At 47.8% G+C, this 21,174-nt stretch overlaps 1 protein-coding gene across 2 annotated transcripts; it reads right to left on the bottom strand.

The window, feature by feature from the left end:
- Positions 1 to 6,105: 6,105 nt before the first annotated feature.
- CHMP7 (charged multivesicular body protein 7) lies at positions 6,106 to 19,172 on the bottom strand. 2 transcript variants are annotated; one of them, XM_021698792.1, is made up of 10 exons: positions 18,818 to 19,172; positions 16,922 to 17,093; positions 10,637 to 10,822; positions 10,366 to 10,499; positions 9,458 to 9,506; positions 9,095 to 9,214; positions 8,713 to 8,811; positions 8,414 to 8,474; positions 7,771 to 7,950; positions 6,106 to 7,539 (listed from the first exon to the last, which is right to left on the bottom strand). In XM_021698792.1, the coding sequence occupies exons 1-10, from the start codon at positions 19,114 to 19,116 to the stop codon at positions 7,487 to 7,489; spliced, it is 1,353 nt and encodes a 450-aa protein (XP_021554467.1). In that variant the 5' UTR covers positions 19,117 to 19,172; the 3' UTR covers positions 6,106 to 7,486. The 2 variants fall into 2 exon arrangements, with proteins under 2 accessions (XP_021554467.1, XP_044768491.1); XM_044912556.1 differs by lacking the exon at positions 8,414 to 8,474.
- Between the last annotated feature and the right edge of the window lie 2,002 nt (positions 19,173 to 21,174).

Here is a 21,174-nt window from a genome sequence, read left to right as displayed (position 1 = left end):
CCCCGCCCCCTCCGAGCCCCGCCCCGGAGCCCCGCCCCCTCCGAGCCTCACGTGCTACAGAGGCAGCTAGGGCGGGCAGCACCGACTTTCAAGATCCCTGAACCGCATCCCTGGAGCCTTTCCTTCTAGAAGGGTCTCCTTTTCCTTCGACAGCCCCTTGCTGGACTTGGAAGGACTAGAAGAAATGTACTGTTGCCACAGTGGTATTTGTGAGGTGACGGAGGCATCTGTGGGGTCTGCCGCCAGAGAATCCAGTGGCAGAGAATTAGAACTATGCAAGAAGGACTCTCACCTCAGCTCCTGTCATCCTCTCACTAGTGGCCAGGATGATGCCTTCCCTTCGCTGCTAATCCTGGAAACTGGTAAAGACAGCTTAGATTTGGCTCCATCTTAAAAAGGACCTCCCCCCCACCCCCTCACTCCACTACACGCCCCAAGCTCTAGCAAGTGCTTATGGTAAATAGAAAACAAAAACAAATTCAGTTCTGGTTTCTGGGATTTTTCTCTTCCAGTGCTCTCATAACCAAAGGAACTTACTCCTATGAAAGCTGAAGAAAAGCTGCAGTCGGTTTACAAAAATCAAGACTGTAGGGGCGCCTGGGTGGCTCAGTTGGTTAAGCAGCTGCCTTCAGCTCAGGTCATGATCCCAGGGTCCTGGGATCGAGCCCCGCATCGGGCTCCCTGCTCGGCGGGAAGCCTGCTTCTCCCTCTCCCTCTGCCTGTCTCTCTGCCTACTTGTTCTCTCTCTCTATCTCTCTGTCAAATAAATGAATAAAATCTTTAAAAAAAAAAAAAAAGATTGTATGTGTTTGAGTTTCATAAATGGGTAGGATGATCAGGGTGAGAGCCAACCTTTACCTTAGTTGGGATAAGAACAGAAGAAGAGAGGAAAAGTAAAAGAGAAATGCAAAAATTGGATTTACCTAGCCGAAACCTCTTTCCATCATTAAAAGGGGTTCTACACCCAGTTTCCACTGTGCAGGGGTTGGGAGAAGGTTCCTCACACCATCAAGCTATTCTTGGCCACCAGCTGGGTGTCCTACAATTCAACTCAATTCTGACTCTACCTACCCGGAGGCAGCATCAGATTCCATAGGTTAAAAGCTCAGTCCAGCAAGAGTGACCTCCCTCATCCGCCACCCTGCTTCAGTTGCAATCACAAGTCCGGGTTGTCACCTGTCATTCTAAATCCGAGGTTTCCATGATAGCCTTCCTGGATTTGATTAATTTGCTAGGGCAGCTCACAGAACCCAGGAAACCCTTTTACTCATTACATTATTGGTTTATTCCAAAGGATAGTAAAGGACACAAATCAACAGTTAGATGAGGAGACACATAGGGTAAGATCCTGAACAAAGGAGCTCTAGCCTCGTGGCATTTAGGGCCCAGCATGGTGACATGTGGAAGCATTCTGGCTCCCTAACCTGCAAGCTCTCCGAACCCTATCCTTTTGGGCTTTTATGGAGGCTTCATTAATTGATTGATTGATTAAACCATTGGCCATTGGTGATTGTACTCAGTCTTCAGGTCTACTCCCTTCTCTAGAGGTTGGGGGGTGAGGGTGTAGGGACTGAAAGGTTTTTTTTTTTTTATAGATTTTATTTATTTATTTATTTATTTATTTGAGAGAGAGAGACTGAGAGAGAGAGCACATGAGAGGGGGGAGGGTCAGAGGGAGAAGCAGACTCCCTGCCGAGCAGGGAGCCCGATGCGGGACTCGATCCAGGGACTCCAGGATCATGACCTGAGCCGAAGGCAGTCGCTTAACCAACTGAGCCACCCAGGCGCCCGGGACTGAAAGTTTTAACCCTCTAATCACAAGGTTGGTTCCTCTGGCATCCAGCCCCCATCCTTAGGTGTTTTCCAAAAGTCATCTCATTCACATAAACTCAGGTGTGGTTGAAAGGGGCTGGTTAAGAATATCAACAACCCTTTCTACTCTCATCACTTAGGAAATTTCAAGGGTTTTAGGATCTCTGTGCCAAAAACAGGATGAAGACCGACTATGTATGTCTTCTTATATATCACAATATCCCAATCATCCACTGGTAACCTTGGACAAATTACTGATCTTTTCTAAGCCTCCATTAACTCCTTTGTGAAATGATAGTTCCTGTCTCATTGGAGATTAAGTACATTCAAAGAGTTTAGCACAGCATGGAAGTCATGGAGAAGCACTGCCCTGGCCTCTCTTCAAGGATTTGCTGCCCAGCTGCAGGGGGCGTGGTCAGCCACCAGCCAGCCAGCTTTTGACTCCTTCAGGGGCTGCCCCAGCTGCAGAGAGCTGCCCCAGTTGAGGTCACTCCCTTTCCAGGGGAATCTGATAACTGAGGGAGAGGGGTGGCGATGGATAAAGGCCTGGCCATTTCTGCCAGACGTGGGACAGTAATGGGCAAACTCATTCTAGAATTTCCTGCCAGAGTGGCCAAGGCTTTGGGGGGCTTGCCTCGTGGATTGACTTCTTCCTCTCCCCAATCTTCTTCTTCCCTTTTCCCTTCACAGGTGGTGAGCCCTAATACCCCAAACTCTGGGTCCAGGTTTGCTTCTGGAGAATCCAGTCTGCAACACATAGTGTCTGGTAGACAGTAAGTACCCAATAAATGTTAGCTATTGCTTTTTGTTATTGTTGTTGCATTAAAATAGGAGCTAGAGTCTAAGATTGGACATTCTGTTCCTGACGCATCCAACCCCTGCTTTGCAGATGCTTAGTGCTGTACTAATCATCCTTCATCATGCTAACATCATGGAATTACTCTTTGTTATAGACTGAATGTTTGTGTCCTTTCCAAAATTCCTATGTTGGAATCCTAAGCCCCAATATACTGGTACTACGAGGTGGGGCCTTTGGCAGGTAATCAGGTCATAAGGGTAGAGCCCTCATGAATGGGATTAGTGCCCTTATAAAAATGAGACACCAGACAGCTCCCCTGCCCTCTTTCCACCAAGTGAGGATATAAGAAAGAAGGTGGCTATCTGCAGCCAAAAGAGGGCCTTCACCAGAACCAGACCGTTTCAGGCACTCTGATCTTGGTCGTCCAGCTCCCAGAACTGCAAGATAATTTTTGTCGTTTCTAAGCCATCTGGTCTGTGGTATGCTGTTATGGCAGTCTGAACTAAGTATCCTCTTCTTTAAGTACCTGCAGGGCAGTGAACCCATCTAAAACTTCCTTCTTTCCTCCACTGATTTGTTAGCTCACACCTACTAGGCACACCATGTGAATCTGTTGATTAATTTTTAACTTTCCTGGGTTAAGGACTTCAGCATGATTTTTTTTTTAAGACTTTATTTATTTGAGAGAGAGAGACACAGGGAGAGAGGGAACACAAGCAGGGGGAGTGGGAGAGGGAGAGGGTGAGGGAGAAGCAGACTTCCCACCGGGCAGGGAGCCTGATGGGGAGCTCGATCCCAGAACCCTGGGATCATGACCTGAGCCAAAGGCAGACACCCAGGTGCCCCGCATGGGATATTTTTGAATAGTTAGATTTTACTCTTCCCACATGTATAAGGAAGTTTCTAGGCTACCTCATAATGTGATAACCCAGGAAGCCAGCCTACATTCATTATACCGTTCACAGGGATAGAAATCCACTAGCTGAGATTCCATCCACACTGTAGTTCACCGGGTGCTTTTGGGGGTACAAGTCATCTAATCACACCATTGGTTATCTTGCAAGGATTCTGAGTCTGGCTCCTTTAGAAAGTGCTGTGTAGCCCATGGCTGGGATTTGTTTTTGGTACAGATGATGTTTTTTGCTACAGAATACAAGTCAAAAGAGTTACCTTCATGGTTAATATCAGCAAAGGAACAATGCCAAGACTGTCCTTGAGTTCCCTAAAAATTGGACACTGGCCAGCTGGTATCTCTTGAGAGGGGATTTTCGATCCCTAGACGTCTGTGTCATCATAGCACTGAGAATTGAAGGAAGCTCGTCTGCCAGCCCAAAGCGCTAATACACACCACCCACCAGCCGCAGGAAGGGCTTTTGGAGTTACATCGTTTTTGAAAGTCCGTTTTAAGAGTAGCCTGTTCTATAAAATTAAAAAAAGAAAAAAAAAAAAAAAGAGTAGTCTGTTCTAACGGAGAGAATACTGAGTTGGAAGCCTAAATTCCCCGGCCAGCTCTGTGACCCTGGGCAGGTCACCTACGCTTCAGTGTCCTCATCTGTAAAACGGAGGCTTTGCCTCCACTTGCCGGGGCTCCGGCTCTCCTCCTGTCCGAGGTGTCTGTGATGATGTGTTGCTTCAGTGCAGGAGGACGGGAACCACACTTTCCCCAAAGAGGCGCTGCAGCTTGAATAAAAATGAGATGGTGGCGGTAAGAATGAGAGATTGGCGGGGAAAACAAAATCCCTCAAAAGCGAAGAAAGTTGTCAGACTCACGCACAAACCTCAAAGCCAAGCTTTGGTTGGATTCCTTGTGAGTCAGTAGCTTTCCCAGTTGCCTCAGCTTTCTTACAGCTTTGTTGTTCTTTCTCTTTTCAGATTGTCTTGATGACATTTCCAGCACATGAACCAGAATATCATCACCTCTTCGGGGGGCAGGGGACAGGGCTGGCTGCTCAGCCTTGGACTCTCAGCCCTTCAGGCAGTGAGAAGTCATCCCTCTGACAATAGGTGTCTGATTGGAGAGCCTACCCAGCTCCCGGCTGCTTGCCCCCCTTCCTTCCACCTCCCCAAATGGGTAGTGTGTCCCCTCTTCCCACACCTGCTCTCTGCACACTGCCACACTGTCCCCTGGCAGGCAGTGATTGCGGACTCTCCAGCCACGTTTCCAGGCTCGTCACAAGGCAGCCGGGTGTTCAGGAGTAAGGAGAGGCAGACCACATGCAGGGAGACTAAGACAGTCAGAATCTCAGGAGTCCTCTTGTCTGCTTCACTTTGCAGATGAGAAATGAGAGGCTTGCGGGCCCAGAGCCATACAACTCATTAGTGGCTGAGGCAAGAACGGGAGCTAGGTTTCCTGCGCTCAGGACCAGTCACTCCCTGATTCGTATTTTCTTTCCCTACTTGTTCCTAGCAGAATGATGGATAGATATTTTAACACTTAGATTGCTTTACAAGACTTTGAACACCCAAGAAAATACTCAAGGGAAATAAAGCTTGGGATGTCATCTCTTCAGTGAAGCCCTCCACCTTCAAGTATTTATTCTGGGAACTTCCTTAGCTCTTTATCTGTACCCTGAAGGGTACTCCACTTTTAACAGGGCAGTATGCGAGCCTGATTCATCTGGGCCCGATATAGCTCCACACATTAAGAAAATTCACCAGTTCCCTTAATAAACCAATCCCATTCCTTCAAGAGGAGAGAATCCTGACACAGGACTCAGGCCCCCACGGGGATCACGTGCAGAAATGCACCCAGCACCAGCCAACGGCTCCTTGTTCTCTCTGAGCCTACCCAGACTCAACATTCTCTCGTTTCTTCCAGCACAGCAAGGGACCAGGCTAAAACATTTCAACGAGGACTCCTCAGCAGCTCCGACCAGTGAGAAATAAAAATTAACATGAGACCAGGTAAGAAGAGATGCACAAAGTTCAGGTCATTCGTTTTGACCCCTATGACACGCCTTCCTCAGAGCACTTGGCCTGTTTCACGGGGTTCAGTGTCCAAGCTGTTTCTGCTCTGGGCTCCTTGACTCCCCTAGAGCTGCGAACCCAGTGCTACGGCAGACCTTCCAGCCTGTTCCGAGCTCTGCACCCAGCCTCCCCGCCCGCCATTGCAAACACCGGGCACGTAGCAGGCGCTGAGTGAACACCGAGCCAGCACTGAGCCGGACTAAACTATGGTACGGTCACATAGGCAGAGGGATTGAGAGAGAACAGGCCATGGGAAATAATCAACAAGATGACGGCACCCTCCTCGAACCCAGGCCCTTCAAAGAACGCCTCCTCGCCCGGAACAGGAAGGGCGTCGGTGTGAGAGCGAGCGGTCGGCAGCGCCCAGCTCGGCACTCACACTCTGCAACTCCTTCGTCCTCCCGCGGCCATCAGCCAAAAACCTGGAGTGTGTCTGTGCTGCCGGCGCGAGTGGGTTGGCATGAGGGCGCAAGAAACTCTGTATAACCTAAGAAGAGACAAGGACAGGCACTCGGATTTTTTCTTTTAATTATTTACCAGATAAAAAAGAAAAAATAGTGATTGTTTCTCTTCACCCCCAACATTTCAGTTTACCGAGGTCAAGCAGGAGAGAAATTGAACAGTAATTCGTGCTCCTGGCCTGGAGCAAATTCTTTCCCTCGGCTCTGCACCACCTCGAGGAGGGACAGGGCAAAGGGCTCCAGGCAGGAAGACTTGTACTGTGGCAGCAGAGTGGCAGTGGCCTGTCCTCCTTTCTTCTCCCTGTTGCCAGAACATTCAGACCCTCCTGTCTGCCCTCTGCCCGCCCCCCCCGCGTACCATCCTCCCCAGGCGACGGACAGGGCGTCAGGAGGCAGGCCAGGTGTGGTGCAGGACAGGGGAAGCACACGGCAGACATGGCGGAAGGCCACAATCTTCTGCTTCTATTGCACATCCTGGCTCAGATCCCCTGCCCTGAGCAATGGGCTACAAAGTGAAATGCTTCTGAAGTTCAAACCAAGAACCTGTTGTTGTGTGCCAGGCTCAAGAAGGGGAGGTGTGTGGTTGTGTGGCTTGTTCTGATACACATATTTAAGTTATATGTTAAGTTATTCCATGATGGGGGCAAGGCAAATATTGTGCCTTGTTAACAAAAATCTGGAGTTTGGACTCCCGGGGCCCTATAGTCACCTGGGCTTCTCCCCCTCAAGTTCAGAAGACTCAGAATAACTCTCCAGTCCGCAGATCTTCTGCGTAAGATGGAAGAGGCAGCAGCGTCCACCAACTACACAAGCCCCCTGACCAGCTGTTGTGACTCTGACACTCAGGGGTGACCTCTTTTTCTGAACACCTGGAGAATCTGGCCAGTGACCCCACAGAACAACCTTTCACACTGTACGTTCCTCCATAACATGGCAGCTGTTTGATTCTCCTTCCTCGAGTTACCAACGAAAACAGAGTAGGACTGGAACAAGTTGTTTACTTGACCTTACAGACAGAATAAAGTCCTCGGGAAAAAGCAGTGGGGTGGGGAGAAGGGAATGGTTTTGATTTGGCAAAGCTGCAACTCTTTCACCTTCATTGGCTGGAACAAAGCTGGCGGGTGAAGACAAACCTAACTGAGCCAATGGCAAGAACTGCAGGCTATGAGAGACGACAGGTCAAACACGGAACCGTATAAATTGTGGCACTATAAAGATGAGAAGGCAGGTCCATGACACCAGCTGGGAGCACGCCTTGCGAGCACGCTTCCAGAAATGACATCTGTCCTGTGGTGAGTGGTAGCATCCAAGATATCAGAGTAGCTCTCCTTCCTCCTCTTCCCAACAAATTCTGAGAGTTTCTCATTTAAATAACTATGTACACACACACACAAGCCTGGTCTCTCTTTTACACGAGGGTCCTTCACTTGAGGGTCCTAGAATGGCTTTAGAGAGTCGGTTCCAATTGCCTTTTTGGAGATTTACTGCTTGGGACCAAACCTGTAAGGAGAAGAAATGACTGAATTCCACAGCAGGCAGACCTTTAGGATGAAAAGCATCCCAGTGTTTAAGGGGTCGAGTCTTCACATAAATAATGAGCCCGCAACTCCCTCACAGGGTTGGTACCCTGGCAAATTGAGTACTGGGGCTGGAACTCACCAACCCTACGCGGGCTACTGTCAACCAGAGGGCCCCATGCCCACCGGCAACCCTGGGAGTATAGCTCCATACCTCCCTCTGATAAGGACAGTTTCTCAAGTTCAGCTTCAAGTTCAGCGTCCGAGATCCTAGGGTTAGGCACACTGTTGGTATAAAATGTCTCAGGGGGGTTTTCAGGCAGATCCAAAGGTTCTTTGGTGGTATCCCGAAGAAGGATGTCCAGTTCCTTCTCCAGTTCCTCACTGTCAAAATCTGGAAAGAAAAGATGGCATGAGGACATATAAAGTCCAGGGAGCAAATGCATTCATGAGTCAAGGATGGAGGACGGCATAACTCAGCTTAGCTTTATAAAAGATGTCCAGGCCTCCTTGTAGGTCAGAAAAGTCATATGAGTCAGGAGGCAGAGGGCATCTCCAAGCAAATACTCTTTTCCCACACACAGAGCTAAGTCATCATGGGGATATATTCTGCTAACACCACAGAACTGACCCTGCTTCCCCTTGCCATTAAAGGAGGATCTTCCAGTCGGAAGTCTAGTGAGTCAAGGTCGCTACAGCCCAGAGAGGTTAATGGTACAGTCTACCAAGGGGGGTGAGCCCCAGAGAGGAGAGCCCTGCCTGCACCAGGAGGAGATCTATGATCCAACCCATCACAGCACAAGGAAGGGAAGGCCTCTTAGGAAGGAAGGATGAAAAGAACTGTCTTGTCAACTCACCTAAGCCATTGGTCACCCCGCTAGCCAGAGTATGAGAAACTTCATCCTGGGTGTCACACAGCTGTAAGAGAAAAGCACAAGGCCCTGAACGCGGAGTGGCACCTCTGGGAGTCTTGGCCTTTCGGGCTCAATGTTCAGGGTTACCAAGTCATGCTGCCCTGTCTGAGAATCAAGACAATCTTCCTCAAGTGCCCAAGGGAAAGAGTACAGTTTGGGGAAAGAGGAAGCGCTGCAAAGTCACACCTGCCCTTAGTAACTTCCTTCTGTAGCTCTTCCTCCTCCCTGGCCCCTTCCTGTACCTCTTGGATCTGATCCACAAGGCTCTCTGCCTTCTCCACTGTGACATCCTTCATGGAGAGTTTTAGTGCTCCTACCCCGGCCTGATAAGCATTGAAAACCTAAAAAGAAAGCAGAGTTATCAGTGCAAATGAAGAACACTGGGCAAAATACATACCAATATCATGTCATCTCCGAACGATAACTCTGGGGTTTTTTTAACCACCCGCACTTGATTCATCCCATGTTCACCGAGGCCAAAACTTCCCAACAGGAGAAGCAGACTCCCAACCCGACCCTGAAAAAAACCCAAGCCTCCTCCAAACAGCATAGCCACAGTGCAGGGACTGAGGAGTGTATGCCGGCGAGACGGCCCAGATACTGGAGCAGAGGGGTGGTGGCTACCATCTGGTCTGTCTGCGAGGCATAGATCCGGTCCAGGATGCCTTGAACAGTGTCCAGCTTGGCATGCAGGGCCTCGATGCGCTTCTCTGTCCGTTGCTTGGCCTTGAGAGACCTCAGTGCCTAGGGGCGCATGGAGACTTGGTCAGGTGGGCCAGAGGGCCAGAGGAAGCAAGGCTTTCTCAGTGGTAAGACCACCCCAGGCCTCCTCCTCTTCTCTCATTTGTAAAGCAAGTTGTGGTACCCGGACCACCTGCAGACGTTTCCCCTCGTGCCCCAAGCTCTCCTCTGAACCGCTGGGGCACCACCACCCACTGCCAGCCCAAGGCACAGGTACACAACTGGAGGGGAAGAGGGAAAACTCACCAGCTGCTTCTTTCCTGCTCGGCATGCCCGGCGGGCTTCTTCTTTACACCTACCAAACACAGGGGACAGATCAAGACGACTATGGCGCAGGACGGCAGTGTCCTGAATAATCCCCGAGAGTCCCACTTAATTAAGGTACTTTCAAATCTGAAAATCAAATCAATTCTACCCAATGGCCAGAAAAACGATGCCCAAGAGCCCACTGGCAAACTCCCGCAGCAAGCTGAGATATAAACTTGAACATATGCACGCGACAAAGGCAAACTGGCCAAGGATAAGCTGTTTCAGCCTCCAGGGAAGGAGAACATGCCAACAAGGCACCTTAACAACACAGTCCCATTTCAGGAGCCACGAGAGAAGGAATCAATTCTTAACACCAACAGTGGCCTTGGACGTATTCCCTGGCTTTCCCAACAATGTTGGGTCTCTCTCACTGTAAGGAGTGGGCATTTTAATTCAATGTCCATATACCCTATGTTACGGAGAAGTGTTCATGTACCTTTAGCAGGGGTGTCCTCACCATCTAAGGGGAAGAGCAGGAATCCCTCAGAAAGAGCCTGGAAGGCAGAACTTGCCTCGTTCACTACGGTATTCCTAACTCCCTAAGACAAGGCCTGGCTCGACAAACACTGGTTAAAAGGATACTGGCACGGAGGAGGATAAACATAATGCTAACAGATGTAATCCTGGGGGGAAGAATTAAAATTCATTTTTTTTTCCTTTGTGATAGTCTTGTTTTTGCAAGATTGCTGCACTGAGCAGTTAGTACTCTGTAATTAGGAAGATTAAAAAAAAACAACCACCACCTTTTTTTTTTTTTTGAAGGGAGCCCACAGGCACCAATGCTTTGCTGCTGTGAGGGCCAGCCAGGGTGGGGGTTAGAGGGTGCTCAGCTCAGGGGTAGTTACCTCTCTGCTTCCTGGGACAAGGACTCCACTTTGCGCGAGAGCAGCTGTTCACTCTGCATCAGCTGGTATACCCCAACATCTACGTCGTTGACAGGAGAGACCTTGGCATGTGGCCCTCGGGCAAACTTCACAATCTGAGGGACAGGGACAAATTACTGGGGCCCCTACCACAAATGTTGAGAAATCCCCAGGCAGGAATGCCCGCAGGCACGTCAGTATGCACTTAATAAGCCATCGGGGAGCCAGTGAATGAACAGCTGGACTTCCGTACCTTTTCCCCATTCTGCTCGAGAACTGTGACTCTCTTCTCTTTCTGCAGCTGCAGCAACACCAAGTAGAAGGTCCTCTCGTCTGGACAGGAGCCCGCACAGAGGGTGCTCAGCTCTGACAGGGCCACCACAGGATGGGAGGAGAGAGGGGAGTTCTGATACAGACGATACACCTCCTCAGCCTTCTCCTGCAGGGGAGGCAAATGTGCTTACACGCCTGGCCACTGCCCACGGAGCCCCGTGCGCCCTGACCCTGTGTTTCCAAACCAGGATCATGCAAGACAAGGGCAGGGAGCACTGGCCCTGCCGCCCCTAACGCAGCAGCTTTGGAAAAGGAAAAAGAAACTTGAACTTTTTCTAGAACTTTCTAGGTTTCTTCTCTAAACCTCAGAGGGAAGTCTGGTGTATACAGATGAAAGGAGGTAGATGATATGTGTATCGGGAGCCAGCTCCGTGCTTGCATGTCCATGTGGGACTTTATGTTTCTGGGTCTCCCAGCCCAGGGGAAGGAGGAGGAGCCCAAGGTGGGGTGGTGGCACAGCCATGACCGAGAGCTGAGGCCTGGTTTTCAGCTCTGCCTATGTGGCCCCGGACCAGTCAGTCTCACCGGTCCTCAGCATCCCTCTCACAAACTGAAGAAGGTGGAGGAGATGACATCCAAATTCCCTTCCAATGCTGGTCTCTCCATTTTTATGCCAACTGGCAATAATGCAAACAAGAACATTACTGAGTCTACAAAGAGTCTCAAGAGAGAAGTATGTGACAATGAAGTGGGATAGGGCTTTTGTGAGGAGCCTAATATAAGTTTCAAGAAACAATGCCACTGTGTTCTTCCTACATGGAAATTACTCTCTCAGTCTTCCGCAAATAAGAAATACTTACTGAGGTATGCACAGAGTGCTGTGAAAATCTGTGGAAGGAATAGCCAGGAGTTCAGAGATTGCTTGTGGGGGGGACAATTGGTTGTTGAGCAGAATTCCGAAGGGTTGAGTAAGTTCCTAGGTAAAGTAAGTGGGAAGAGTATCTCAGGAAGGGGGATGGTCATGAGCAATGGCATAGAGTATGAGTCAATATGGTGTTTATGGATGTGGACAGGAAGGGGAGAGAGAGAGCAGGAGCACTTCTCTCTTATACAAGCTGTAGTATCTTCTTCGCTATCCTTTCCCTGCAGATGGTGGGTAGTCGTGGAAGGGAAAGGGCAAGGCTGGATTAACAGAGATCTAGCTAACAAGTGGGAAAGGATGGATTGTAGGAGCTAGGCTTAGAGGCAGGGAGACCATTTATGCAAGAGACTAGTAGGGACTGAACGGGGCAGTGGTGATAGGGACAGAGAAGGGATGGGTTCAAGAAAAATCCAGAAGATAAAACAGGCAGTCCCTAGTAACTGGGCATGGGGTGGAAGGAGAAAGAGGAGTCCAGGATGACTCTTGGGGTCTGGCTTGAGTGACCAGGTGGATGTGATGCTATTAATTAACAGCAAGAACACAGAAGGAAAAGCATATTCTATAGGAAAGACAAAACATTCCATTTTGGGCATGTTGTTTGGGATGCCTCAGGTACATCCAAAAAGATACGTACAGCAGATAACTGGATATAAAATCTGAAGCTCAAAGGAGACACCAGGACAGGATATATAACGCTGAAAGTCCTCAAGCATATAGAAGGTAACTCAAATCCCAAGTGTAAACGAGTTACCCAAGGAAACGCAGAGAACAAAGTAATAAGCTGAAGGAAGACCAATGTTTAAGAGATGAAGGAACTCACAAAAGAGACCCAGAGCACCACTTAGGGAGAGCCAAGGAGAACCCACGGTGTAATGACCCTAAAATCAAAGAAATGGAAAATTTTAAGAGGTGAGTGGTCAACAGTGTCAAAGGCAACAGAAGAGTCTAATACGATAGAGATTAAAGTTTTCATTTGATTTATTTGCCTTGTCAGATAATATTACTTACTATGAAACTACTGTAGTAAGAACAGTGTGGTGTCCACACCAACAGATGAATGGTAAACAACATTAATAAACAATGTTGGGTCGCCCAGGTGGCTCAGTTGGTTGAGTGTCCGACTTTTGATTTCTGCTCAGGTCATGATCTCAGGGTCCTGAGATTGAGTACCGCGTCAGGCTCTGCGCTCAGCATGAGTTTCTTTCCCTCTGTCCCTCCCACCATTCGTGTGGGCTCTCTCTCTCAAAGAGAAAAATAAATCTTTAAAAAAAAAAAAAAAGATGCTAAGACAATTGGCTATCTGTTTGGAAAAAAATCGTTTTTCCTTACCAGATATACAAAAACAAATGCCAAATTACTGAAATTTAAATTGAGACAATATTTTTTTAGAAAAGATTATTTATTTATTAATTTTTGAGAGAGAGAAAGAGAGAGAGAGCACAAGCAGGGGGATGGGGGGAGGGGCAGAGGCAGAGGGAGAAGCAGACTCCCTGCTGAGCAGCAGTCCCATGTGGGGCTCGATCCCAGGACCCTGAGATCATGACCTGAGCCAAAGGCAGATGCTTAACCGACTGAGCCACCCAAGTGCCCTGAGAAAATATTTTTTAACATTTTTTTTTAAAGATTTTATTTATTTGAGAGAAAGATGGAGTGGGGGGAGGGGCAGAAAGAAAGACAGAATCTTAAACAGACTCCCCGCAGAGCGCAGAGCTCAACGCAGGGCTTAATCTCATGACTCTGAGATCACAACCTGAGTCGAAATCAAGAGTCGGATGCTTAACCAACTGAACCACCCAGGCGCCCATGAGAAAATATTTTAAAAATCTAATTATCCTTGAAGTGGGGGATGCCTTTGTAAGCAAGACCAGAAATTCAGTAGCCATAAAAGAAAATTTTTAGAGATCTGACTATAGAAACATGGAAACTTCTCTATGGTAAAAGACATCATAAATAAAAATGAAAAGCAAAAAAGAGACCAGAAAACAATATTTACATCCCTAACACTAAATATATATATATATATATATATATCTACCCCTAATACATTAAAAAAAACTCCTAATTATAAAGGACAAACACTCCAATATAAAAACAAGCAAAAGATATAAACAGGCAATGCACAGAAGGGGATTTGTAAATGGACAGCAGACAGGGAAAAGGCTGCTCAAATCCCAAATAGGAAGCATCATTTTTGTTCATCATATTGGCAAAATTTCAAAGACTCATGTTATCCAGTGCTGGCAAGGATGTGGGGAGACTGAACACTTTAATGAACGTGTGAATTAGTACAAACTTCTGAAAAGTAATTTGGCAATTTCTGTACATATGCATTTCTAGAAATCAACTCCATAAAAATAAAAATAGAAGTACATAGATGTATACACAAGGCTGTCAAAGAAGTATTTTTTTTTTTTTGTAATAGAGAAATTGGAATGACTTAAACATCCAACTCTGTGGTAACTATTGCTTAAGTTGTGGTGTATCTATAGACTATTATGCAGCCATCCGAAAGAATGAAGTAGATCTATATTATGTAGGGGCCTGGAAAAATGCTCATAACATATTGTAGTGTAAAGAAAAAAAGGCAGGTTGCAGACCAATAAGTAAAGTAAGATTCTATTTCTGGAAAAAATGGAGTGTGTGTGCATGCATGTTTTTGTATGTATGTGTACATTCATGTATTTATTCAACAAATGTTTATTGACTCTCTATTATGTAGCAGGCGCTGTTCCCAGAGTCCCAGAGCCAATGGAACTTCTCCCTTCTGGTAGGAGAGACAGATTATAAATCAGTAAACAAGCAAATAATATTTTCAGGAAGCAGTAAATGCTAACAACAAAATAAAACAGAAAGCAACATACAACGATGTGGGACAAGGTCCATAAGAAAATCCATGAAGACCCGAGCACGCATGTGTGCGCACACACGAACAGAAAGGAACGCACCCAAAGAGATGGAAATGGGATGAACAGAAAGGAAACGTTCGTTTCTTTGTATAGTTATTTTAAATAGCAAAACTTAGGGGCAATTTTTACTTTTTTTGTATTTTTTCAAATAAAATAAAGTTACTGGCTTTGTGTGTCTAGACTTGGGAAAATCAATTTACCTCAGAAGTAGGCTTTATTTTATAAAAATATCCTGATAAGACTCTTCAGTCTCACACAGGGAAACAAGGTTCCATCCCAGGAGAAAACAGTGAAGTCACCATATATTTGAAAGCAGATGTAACAGAATGAGCTTGAGTGTTAAGCGCTCTGTTTTGTGATGTAAACTGGGTCTAGAGTGAACAGTACCATGCTGTTGCAGAGAGAGATTTATTTTTCTACTTAAATAAGATTAAACTACCCTGCAGTTAAAAATTATTGTTGGTTCTTGGAAGACCTATGTTATTATTATTATTTGTTAAGATTTTATTTATTTGACAGAGAGAGAGAGAGAGAGAGCACAAGTAGGCAGAGAGGCAGGCAGAGGGAGAGGGAGAAGCAGGCTCTCCGCCGAGCAGGGAGCCCGATGCGGGGCTTGATCCCAGGACCCTGGGATCATGACCTCAGCCGAAGGCAGCCGCTTAACCGACTGAGCCACCCAGGTGCCCCAAGATCTATGTTATTAATTCCACTTTCACCCCCATCTCTGCCTTTGCTCTCAAAAGACTATGAATCCAAAACCACATCTGTGGGGATAAATGAGTCTACCTCCCTTTGTTTCAGGTTGGAAAACACTTGAAGTAAAAGACTGCAAAGACGAATGGAGCTTGGCCCAGAACCACACAAACCATCCTGTAGTTTCTGCATGGCCTTGGCTACGTCCTGGAGGTCAGGGCACTGGGTGGGAGGATAATCATGTGGGTTGGGGAGGGGAAAGAGCCCTTCCCTTGAAGCAGACACATGCTGCTCAAATCGTGAGGGACAGGGAGAGATGATAGATTTTGGAGACCTCCACCTCAATCTGAGGTAGAGAGGGTTGGGGGTCTGTCAAGGTGAAGAGAAACTGGAGCTTCTGTTGGGATAAGGGATGAAGACGCTTAGCTGGCTCCAGCTGTGTGGAAGCCTCTGGGGCTACGCAAAGGTCCTGAGGTTGGGCTTAGGCTGTGAGTTTCAAAAATAAGTACCATCTATGGTATACTCCTGCTACCTGGTGTTCAGTCAGTTTTGTAAACAGGTACACACAGAGCAGTTTTGGTGGAGTGGTGGGGTTGAAACAGCTGTGCACTGGGTTAAAGAGCACTGGAAGGCCAGCCAGTGGTAACAACAAAGCTTGGTCCAGAAGGAGAGAAACAGAGCACTAACGAGACAGTGGCCAGGTCCCACAAAGGAGTCATTCTGTGATGGGAAAAACTTGAGAGGGTTTAGAGGCTGAGGAAGGAAAGCGCCAAGCGAGGGAGATGGAATATATAGATCAGGAGGGACTGATGGGACAAGGGAACAGCACGGTAGAGACAGACTCAAGAGCCCATGTGGAAAAGAAGACAGACACCTCATCCTCCGACCCTGCGGAGAAATAAAGGCTCAGAAAGAAGATGTTAAACTGGATGTAGAAGGACAGACAACTAAAGGCTTGACTTAGATGATTCTACCTTCTCAATGAAACGTCAGCAGCCATGGAGGTGGTGTATGGAAGGCATGTGTGAGGGAGCTGGGAAAGGACAAGAAACTGGGCTGAGGAATGGCTGTGAGGGCCCTCCTAGAGCTGGGCACCGTGAAAGGGACCCCAGTCTTGGTGACAGGGTGATTTTCTCTAGCAGGGATGGCAGACTGTGGGACTGATCTATGGCAGTGGATGTGCTGGTGTCTCGGGTGGCCCGAGGGAGCTGCGCAGAAGCTGGGTGCATGCTCTAGGCTGGCTAGGGAAGGCAGGCCAAGAGGAAGCTGACCGACCAGGACAGCATGAAGGGACCAAGGGCCTGGTGGCCTCTTCAGTGGAACTAAGACCATCAGTGAGCTGGAAGGGGAGAGGGTTACAGTCACAGAGGAGGAAATCTGAACCTGGTCTGCTGATTTAAGAGAAGGCAAAGCTGAAGTCACAAGGTCCTCAGAAATCCTGAGAAATTCTTACCAGTAAACTACAGAAGGCAAAGAATTTTCTAAACTTTAGCTTATCACTAATATCTAAAACTACAAAAAGTAATCAACTGTATGTTATAGACAAGTCCAAGACAGAGGATCACCTTTGAAATGTACAATCCAACTAACAACTAAATAATGCTACAAAAGGTCAGATAAACTCAGTTATCAACTCTGTCACCATGCAGAAAAGACGTTCTTTGTCTAAGGATGCACCCAGGAACGTGGAGGACCCCGTCATCACCGCAGATGAGAGCCAGACCTCGCCCTTCCGAGCACCCACCTTAAGCAGCTCCACAGCTACGAGCACCTCCTCGGCAGGAACTTTATTATCCCCTAGCATGTTGGAAAGAGTCCACTTGAGGGGCTTCAGCAGGAAGACTCCAACCCCCCAGGAGATCCAGCTGCTGTCTACACTGGCCATGAAGTCTGACTCCCGCTGCAGCTCCCCTCGACTGCAGGCAAAGAAAGAGAAAGGCATATAGTAGGCTTAATGCAGTGTCCCATTCCAGTCCCCACCTTCCCCCAAGAGACCAATTTCATCATCATCATCATTAACACCATTTCTTAGGTACCTACTCTGTGCCAGCAACTAGGAGCAGCACTGTTTATGCTCCAGCTGAAAGCCTCACGACAACTCTGTGAGATGGACATTGTTGTTGGTGAAGGAGAAAATTGAAGGACTGAGGTGAGCGAGGCCAAATCTAAACTATAACTTGGCTCCAAAATGCAAGCTCTCCACTAAGGCTGCAAAGCCTACCTTGAGACTTCCTTTTACAAATGAAGCTCAATATGATAAAATGAAAATAACAATAATGGGTCACTGTTAATGCAAGGAAATATACAAAGGAAATAAGGAAATAAGGAAATATACAAAGATGGTCAGAGAAAAGGTTTTCTGCTATTCCTAAGCTAGGAGATAGGACATAAACACTTTTACGGTACTGGTAAGAAGCAGCTACGCTTACTGAATGCCTACCATGGACCAATCACTGTGCTAAGGGCTATGTAAGGAATATGTTTCAAATCCTCACAATAAACCTAAGGACAATTATCATCATCATCTTATAGTTGGTCAAAACTGAAGCTTAAAGAGGGGCATGTAATTTAGCAAGTGGCAGTGCCAGGATTTGAACCCAGACCATTTGGCCTTCAACTTGGCGCAGTACACTTTCTCAGAAACAGTAACTTTCAGAAATGGCTTGTCCCATCAGTGTCAACCAATGGAAAGGTACTGGGGAGAAGGGAGCCCTCTTAATCAGGAAGAGCAGCAAACTCAAAGCAACACATCAAAGTTGACTTTTTGCATTCACTGAAGGACGTACTATGCTAGCTAGGCTCCTCTCAGCATATGTACAATGTGATCTGCAAATGCTTTAGAATCAGGAGACTAGGGGGTCCAGTCCTGGCATTACCTCTTACTAGCTGTGTTACCTCGAGTAAGTTGCTTGATCTCAGTCTCAGTCCCCTCTTGTGTCTGCTGAGGATAATTCTATCAACTCTCCCTCAGGACTGCTGAGGTCAGATGAATGGTGTATGCAAAGTACCTGCATACTATTAAGTGCGGTACATCTATTAAATAGATATCCATGATACCGCCTCAGGTATCTCCAAAACCCTGCACCTGTCACACAAGTAACACCTACAGAACCTTCTCAGAGCACCAAGGTACCCAGTAAAGCCCTCAACCTGCTTCATGTCCTCTGCTTCAACCAGCCTGTGGCAAGGACAAGCCAAGACAGGCCAGACATAGGACCTGCGCTGAGGGCTGCTGGCAAGATCCCCACAGGCCTCTCCCCCACGACTGCCCTCTTCTTAGTCCTGACCTTCCTTAGTTCGATAAATCCTATCTCGCAGACCTTCTGTGCCAGGGTAATTCAAATTTGGAAGCCCCCACGAAATAACTACACAACGGGATTCCAAGCCAGACAAGTCATTGTCACCTCTGCCAGGCGGGTTTCTCCTCCCACCGTCTGAATCTAATCTAATCGGACAATCCTGGCCCCCCAATTTTCCCGATGCCCCGTCTCCCTCTCCCTCCACACCCCTAACCCAGCCTCCTTCTTGTCCTCTTGTGCGTACTGAACAAACACAGATCCGCTCCTGCGGTCCAGACCCTGGGCTGGGCGCGGTACCCTCAGGGAGCCACCCCCGCCCCCTGGCCCGGGCCCGCCCTCACCGTAGTAGGTCCTGCAGCACGGTGGCCAGCCCCAGGGGGACACTGCCCTTGCGCTGAAAGGCCTCCTGCAAGTCCCGCAGACGCAGGCGCACCACCCCCTGGCGGCGGCTGTGGCTCAGCACCAACGGAGCCCAGAAGCCCATCTTGCTGTCCCAGTCGGTGCTGTTCACCTCGCGACTCCTTTTGAAGGCGGAGAACAGGAAAGACATGCGTTCCTCATCCTCCTCCCACTCGGGGGGCAGTAGGCCCGCCGGGTCTCCCCCGGCCGGGGCCTCGGCCTCCCGCTCCGGGGACCACATCGGAACCCCTGCCCCGCCAAGGCTCCGAACACAAGCCCGGCCCTGGTTCCCTTCCGCCCTAGTTCCCTCCCGGCTTCCGTTCCTTGACCACCTCCTCCTCTGTCATTACGTCATCGCCACCCCCAGCGTGAAATAAGTCCCGCGCCTTCTAAGCGCATGCCTCTCTCCGCCCTCCCTGCGCCAGGAGGCGGGATGATGACCCTATTTTCTGGGAGACTCAAAGCGCTTGCGCCGACACCTCCTCCCGCAGTCTTTGTGCGGCAAGAGGGGCTTCGCGCGTGCGCGGCGGGTAGGTGAACGTCCCGCCCCCTCAAGGATCATAGAGTTTGGCGACGCATTATAGAGAGGCTAATGCTTATGCACCTCAATTGTGGAGGTTTCCGAGTGTGGGACTGTAGAGTCCCGCTAAGGGGCGCCAGAGGCGCCAGGATCGCTGGTGAATTACTGCACGGCTCCTCCGACAGCCTCTACTTCAGACCCTTAAACTTCCAAGATAGCTTCCTTTTACGGTAATGTCAGCGGATAAACGACCGTTGGCCACTCAAGCTCTGTGACAGTGAACACACTACTTTTGAAAGATATATAAGCTTCTACTGTTCTTGCTTCTCACCTTCATCCCTGGAGTGCCGCTCGTTTCCTTCTCAGTGTCAGTATCCTGCTGATCCTCAAGATGGAGCTCAATTCTAATCTTCGTTGAAACCTTCCCCAACTGTCCTGACTCACCGTTGATCTCTTTCCTGCACTGCACAGTTAGCATTTACTATTCTGTATCCTGTTCCCTAGTTCCCTCAGGGCAGGTGCAATGGCTTAAATATGATGCTATGATACATGGTGGTGCTGAAGAAAGAGTTCATAAACTGAAAGGTGTACAGCTTGACCTTTGCCCTTCTAATAACTTAGAATCTTGTTAGAATGAATGAGAACTCACATATATAAGATTCTTACAAAAAATCTTTTTGGCAATGAACATGTCCAGTGTGTTAAGAATAAATTGGTTTTCTTTTAGCTGAACGATTTAAAACATGAAAGGAGTTTCTTGTTTAATGGAACTGGGTAACGATCACCAGAGTTGAGTATGAATCTGGCCTCTGCCACTCACTGGCTGTATGACCTCGGCCAAGTAGCTAAACTTTGTATTTGAAGGAAATGTTATGATATATGTAAAATACCTAGCACGTAGTCAAGGGCCAAGAAAGAATTCTTGAGAGGTCATTGGTGCAAAAATGTGGTTTAATTAAAGCACAGGGACAGGATCCATTGGCAGAAAGAGCTGCGATGGGGTCATAAAGAGTGGCCAATTATATACTAGCAAATTGGGAAGGGGCTTAGGGACAGAACAAACCTCCAAGGTATTTTGGAAACAAGGTTTCTAGGGCCCTGAGGGGGCTAGCTATTGTTAGGAAAGGTCTTTATTGTTGTTTAGTAAACACTCAGTCAAGAGACCCTTCAGATGTATATCAGTGGGCCATATGTTTGGAGGGGGGAGGGGTTAGAGATAAAGGGAGCTTCCAAAGGAATTTTTGTATGTTAAAGAACACCTACACGGTCCTGGGGGTCCAGCTAAGATTGAATTTTGCTCTTAGCAAAGTGTCAACATTGAGACAGTTGAGTCCTTAGAGGAATCTCACTCTGCCTGTTTCAATTACCAATAATCGCGTCTCGGATAAACCTCATTGGCTAGATACTGCCACTGCGCAAGGACTTGTCAACGGGCTGTAAATAGTAAGGAAATTTAATCATTTTTCTTCTGCCTTTGTTTCCCACATCATTCTCGCCGAGTGGCAGAATGTTTAGTAGTGGGAACTCAGTTGTAAGGAAGAATTTTAATAAGCATTTTGAAGGATAAGAAGGGATATGATTGGCTATATAAATGAATGTGTCAACTGATACTGATGTATTGCATTCCTTCAAGCATTTTCAGGTCAGTATCCCATTTGATACTTACGACAACTGACAAAAAGTCTCTCCTTGACCACACTCCAGATATGTTTCTCTGAACCCTCTTCTTGACTAGGCCTGTCAACGTTGGCCTATAAAGACCTGAACAAATGCTACCAT

Source organism: Neomonachus schauinslandi, chromosome 2 (assembly GCF_002201575.2).
Source record: "Neomonachus schauinslandi chromosome 2, ASM220157v2, whole genome shotgun sequence".
Classification (NCBI taxonomy): Eukaryota; Metazoa; Chordata; class Mammalia; order Carnivora; family Phocidae; genus Neomonachus; species Neomonachus schauinslandi.
The sequence above is the reverse complement of the archived record's forward strand: the minus strand, read 5'-3'. Positions and strand labels throughout refer to the sequence as shown.

Excerpts from the sequence above, each read along its gene's own strand:
- CHMP7 (XM_044912556.1), bottom strand. The coding sequence starts at position 19,116 with ATGTGGTCCCCGGAGCGGGAGGCCGAGGCCCCGGCCGGGGGAGACCCG. Across the intron at positions 10,500-10,636 it reads TCGAGCAGAATGGGGAAAAG|ATTGTGAAGTTTGCCCGAGG; the intron begins GTACGGAAGTCC and ends CCTGTCCCTCAG. Across the intron at positions 7,951-8,712 it reads TTGTGGATCAGATCCAAGAG|ATTTTGACAGTGAGGAACTG; the intron begins GTACAGGAAGGG and ends TTTTCTTTCCAG.